At 51.3% G+C, this 5,302-nt stretch overlaps 1 protein-coding gene across 8 annotated transcripts in view; it reads left to right on the top strand.

The window, feature by feature from the left end:
* The first annotated feature begins 2,320 nt into the window (after positions 1–2,320).
* Positions 2,321–5,302, top strand: part of LOC139762341 (dachshund homolog 1-like) — a 223,882-nt gene continuing 220,900 nt past the window's right edge. For 2 of the 8 annotated variants that reach the window (XM_071687022.1, XM_071687025.1), the window contains exon 1: positions 2,326–3,304. In XM_071687022.1, coding sequence (XP_071543123.1) covers positions 2,700–3,304 — 605 coding nt within the window. In that variant the 5' untranslated portion in view covers positions 2,326–2,699. Of the gene's footprint in view, positions 3,305–5,302 lie in introns of all 8 variants that reach the window. The other 6 variants (XM_071687026.1, XM_071687024.1, XM_071687028.1 and 3 more) reach the window with 5 other exon arrangements.

Here is a 5,302-nt window from a genome sequence, read left to right as displayed (position 1 = left end):
TAGTAATGTGCACATGTATGTTGTGATGCGAGCTTATATGTTGTGATGTGTTCTTGCATGTAGGAATGTGCACCTGAATGTTGTGATGTGTTCCTACATGTAGTAATGTGCGCCTGTATGTTGTGATGTGAATCTGTATGCTGTGATGTGTTCTTGTATGTTGTGATGTGCAAATGTATGTTGTGATGTGTTCCTGCATGTAGTAATGTGCACCTGTATGTTGTGATGTGAATCTGTATGCTGTGATGTGTTCCTGCATGTAGTAATGTGCACATGTATGTTGTGATGTGTTCTTGCATGTAGTTATGTGTACCTGCATGTTGTGATGTGAATCTGTATGCTGTGATGTGTTCCTGCATGTAGTAATGTGCACATGTACGTTGTGATGTGTTCTTGCATGTGGTAATGTGCACCTGCATGTTGTGATGTGAGCTTGTATGTTGTGATATGTTCTTGCATGTAGTTATGTGTACCTGTATGTTGTGATGTGAATCTGTATGCTGTGATGTGTTTCAGCATGTGGTAATGTGCACATGTATGTTGTGATATGTTCTTGCATGTAGTAATGTGTACCTGCATGTAGTAATGTGTACCTGCATGTAGTAATGTGCACCTGTATGTTGTGCTGTGAATCTGTATGCTGTGATATGTTCTTGCATGTGGTTATGTGTACCTGTATGTTGTGAAGTGAATCTGTATGCTGTGATGTGTTTCAGCATGTGGTAATGTGCACATGTATGTTGTGATGTGTTCCTGCATGTAGTAATGTGCACCTGCATGTTGTGTTATGAGCTTGTATGTTGTGATATGTTCTTGCATGTAGTAATATGCACCTGTATGTTGTGATGTGAACTTAGTTGTGATGTGTTCCTGCATGTAGTAATGTGCACCTGTATGTTGTGATGTGTTCCTGCATGTAGTAGTAATGTGCACCTGTATGTTGTGATGTGTTCCTGCATGTAGTAGTAATGTGCACCTGTATGTTGTGATTGAACTTGTATGTTGCGATGTGTTCTTGTATGTAGTAATGTGCACCTGTATGTTGTGATGTGTTCCTGCATATAGTAATGCTTGCCTGTATGTTGTGATGTGAACCTGTATGCTGTGATGTGCTCCTGTATGTTGTAATGTGAACCTTTATGTTGTGATGTGCTCCTATATGTTGTGATGTTAACCTGTATGTTGTGATGTGCTCCTGTATGTTGTGATGTGTTTCTGTATGTTATAATGTGTACCTGTATGTCGTGATGTGCTTCTGTATATTTTGATCTGCACCTGTATGTTGTGATGTGCATCTGCATGTTATGATGTTTTTCTGTATGTTTTGATATGAATCTCTATGTTGTGATTTGCACCTGTATGCTGTGTTGTGCTCCTAATGTTGTGACGTGTACCTTATGTTGTGATGTGCATCTGCATGTTATGATGTTTTTCTGTTTTAATGTGAATCTGTTGTGATTTGCACCTGTATGTTGTGATGTGCCCCTGATGTTGTCATATGCACCTGTATGTTGTGAGGGGCTTGTATATGCTGGATGTCTTCAGTAGGTCGTTATGTGCACTTGTATGTTGCGATGTGAACCTATATTCTATGTTCACGTGTGTGTTGTGCACCTACCTGCATGTTGTGATGCACTCCTATATGTTGTGATGTGCACCTGCATGTTCTGTGTTCTTAAAAGTATTGTGATGTGCATGTTTTAAATGTGTTGCAGGGTGGCTGTGTAAGTTGCAAGACGTACCCACAGTGTTATGACCATTGTCTTGTGCACGTATAGGTGTTGTGATGAGCACATGTAGCTCTTGTGATGCCTACCTTAAAGTGTTGTGAGGAGGTGTGTTGTTGTGCACAGTTGACCTTTGTGTTGCACTGTATGCTCACTGTCGCCCACTTAATTAGTGAAATTTATGGAGGAAGGCGAGGCACACTGGGAGAGTGTCATGTAACAATTAAATACCCAAATACATAGAAAAAAAATTCCTTAATTGGATACATTGCTACTTCCAGCAGTTCACAAAGAACCATTAGTGGTGTAGAATGATTGATGATAACGGCATGGTAGTGTAGTGAATGGTGGTGGGGGGGCATCAGGTACTGAGGCATCACACCGTCAGTGCCTTCACCAGCGCCGGCAGGAGGCGTGTGGAGGACTGCAGACCGCGCACAGAAGGCAAAACATTTAGACAAGTTCTGGAAGGAAACGAAACGTCGGGGGCTGCCGCTCGACTCCTCCCTCTTCCCCGGCAGCCAATGGGCGGGTCGGGCCCGGTAGCGGCGACCAATGAGGCGGCGTCCCCGCCCTGGACACACACGGACGCACACATGGCTTCCACCCGCATATTACGTTTACACATTTTGTTAAAAGTTGTGTTTGTATTGCGTGTGTGTGTGTCTCTGTGCGGGTGTGCGCACCGGCTGATTGGTGAGCGACACTCGGTGACGACTGCCTGGCCGCGCCGCACCACTGCGCCGCCGACGCTCACACGGCCTACACGTCCAGCCGCTCCTGCCGCCAACCTCCCGCCCGCCCGCACCCGCCCACACCGCCCGCGCGCCCACCACCGCCCGACGATAGTCTTGCTTATTGTTGCGTGGCGTCGGTTCATCCAGAGACACTTTGGTGAGATAATCAGTGGTGTTGGGAGACTGTGTGAGAGAGAGAGATTAGTGTGGCGGACTTGCTCGGGCAGGGACGAGTATGGAGGAGAGTTCTCTTCCTGACGACAGCAGGAGTGTCCGCTCCGGGGGGTCGGCCAGTGGGCGGTCACCCCCACCCTTGTCGCCCGTCATCACCAGCATGGTGGGCTGTGTGTCTCCGAGCAGCCCACCGCCGCCCCTTATGACCGCCCCGTCCCTCACCGTACCTGGACCTTCGCCGCCCGGGGGACACTCACCGCCCATCTTCCCCTCCCCACCGCCCACTTCCCGACCGCCGCCCTTCCTCCCCGCCCTATACTTCTCCCACGCCTACAACTCCCCGCCGCCCATCCACACGTCCGATCCGACGGCCAACGACTGCAAACTGGTGGAGTACCGGGGTCAGAAGGTGGCCGCCTTCATCATCAACAACGAGACAATGTTGTGTTTACCCCAAGCCTTCGAGCTCTTCCTCAAGAACCTGGTGGGCGGCCTGCACACCGTCTACACCAAGCTCAAGCGGCTGGGCATCGAACCCCTGGTCTGCAACGTGGAGCAGGTGCGGGTGCTACGAGGACTGGGGGCAATCCAACCTGGGGTCAACCGCTGCAAGTTACTGGCCGTCAAGCATTTTGATATTCTGTACAAAGACTGTACCACAGCCAGGTAAGGCACAGACCTTGTTCACTCCTGTACACCGTCATGGCTGCCACAGCCTTAGCTGCCCATCATTCTTAACCCATTCACAGCTGCCCCATGTGTGCCTGTCTGTATGCAAATCATGTCCCATTTTAGGTTAGGAACATCACCTGTATTAGAGTCTAATAAGTTCGTGTGTAGCTGGGGGTTGATGTAGCGGCCTGGCGCTGTGCTGCCACTTCTGTTGGTGGCTGCCGTGGTGCCACTACCCTGTGAGGCCGCTTTGACGCCCTCACTGTGTGGCGGGTACTGTGGTGTCCCTGCTGTGTGAGGGTCTCGTGGTGCCCCTGCTGTGTGAGGGTGATGTGGTGCCCCTGCTGTGTGAGGGGTCATGTTGTGCCCCCTACTTTGTGAGGGCGCTGTGGTGTCCTTGCTGTGTGGGGGGTTTTGCGGTGGTGTATGTGTTGTTTGAAGATGTTTTGGTGCCCTTGCTGTAGCGGCACAGTGTGGTGCCCTTACTATAGCGGTACAGTAAGATGCCCTTGCTGTAGCGGCGCACTGTGGTGCCCTTACTATAGCAATACGGTGAGATACCCCTTCCGTAGCGGCAAAGTGAGGTGCCCTTACTGTATCGGCAAAGTGAGATGCCCTTACTGTATCGGCAAAGTGAGATGCCCTTACTGTAGCGGCAAAGTGAGATGCCCTTACTGTAGCGGCAAAGTGAGTTATCCTACTGTAGCGGCAAAGTGAGGTACCTACTGTAGCGGCAGAGTGAGGTGCCCTTACTGTAGCGGCAGAGTGAGGTGCCCTACTGTAGCGGCAGAGTGAGTTACCCTTACTGTAGCGGCAGAGCGAGGTACCCCTACTGTAGCGGCAGAGCGAGGTACCCCTACTGTAGCGGCAAAGCGAGGTACCCCTACTGTAGCGGCAAAGCGAGGTACCCCTACTGTAGCGGCAGAGCGAGGTACCCTCAATGATGCATCGGCAAGCGAAGTACCTCCGTTTTAGCGGCACGAATATGTGCCCTCTATTGTAGTGGCATAATGAGGTATTCCTACTGTAGCGGTGCGGTGAGTTGTCCTTACTGTAGCGGCACAGTGTGGTGCCCATCCTGTAGCGGTTTGGTGATGTATCCCTACTGTAGCGGTACGGTGTGGTACCCCTACTGAAGTGGTTTGATAAAGTACTCCTGCTGTAGCGGCGCAATTTGATACTCTTATTGTAGCGGCATGGTGAAGTATCACTACTGCAGCGGTGAGGTACACCCTACTGTAGCGGCATGATGGGATACCTCGCTGTAGCGGCGTTATCAAGTACCCTTTACTGTAGCGGCATGATGGGATACCTCGCTGTAGCGGCGTTATCAAGTACCCCTTACTGTAGCGGCATGGTAAGGTACTCTATTGTAGCGGCTTCGTAAGATATCCCTTCTGTAGCGGCATGGTAAGGTACCTTACTGTAGCGACCAGGTGACGTACCCTGCTGTAGTTGCTTGATGAGGTACCCTTCTGCTGTAGCGGCACGGTGAGGTACCCCTCTACTGTAGCGGCACGGTGAGGTACCCTTCTACTGTAGCGGCACGGTGAGGTACCCTTCTACTGTAGCGGCACGGTGAGGTACCCTACTGTAGCGGTACGCTGAGGTACCCTACTGTAGCGGTACGCTGAGTTACCCTACTGTAGCGGTAAGGTAAAGTACCCCTGCCGCAGAACGTAGCGGTAGGCTAGTGTAGCGGAGAGCGCCGGTATCCCAGGACGTTAGCGCCTTTTGCTGCGTCGAGGCGGGCGGGAATCTAGCGGGGGTGTAGGTAGGGCAGTAGTGCCCCTAGCGCGCGGCCGGCGATCAGTACCGCCCCGGCAGGGGAGACTATCGGAGGTGATGTCGCCGCGTGCTACTGCCGGGGAGCCAGCGCTCCCTGGGACGTATGACGACAACCCTGGGGTCTCGAGTCGTGCTGACGGTCCCAGGGGACGACACTCCGTCCACTGATACACAACACGACACGACGAATTTATTTATTCGCAG

This window comes from Panulirus ornatus, chromosome 43 (genome assembly GCF_036320965.1).
Source record: "Panulirus ornatus isolate Po-2019 chromosome 43, ASM3632096v1, whole genome shotgun sequence".
In the NCBI taxonomy this organism is placed as follows: Eukaryota; Metazoa; Arthropoda; class Malacostraca; order Decapoda; family Palinuridae; genus Panulirus; species Panulirus ornatus.
The sequence above is the reverse complement of the archived record's forward strand: the minus strand, read 5'-3'. Positions and strand labels throughout refer to the sequence as shown.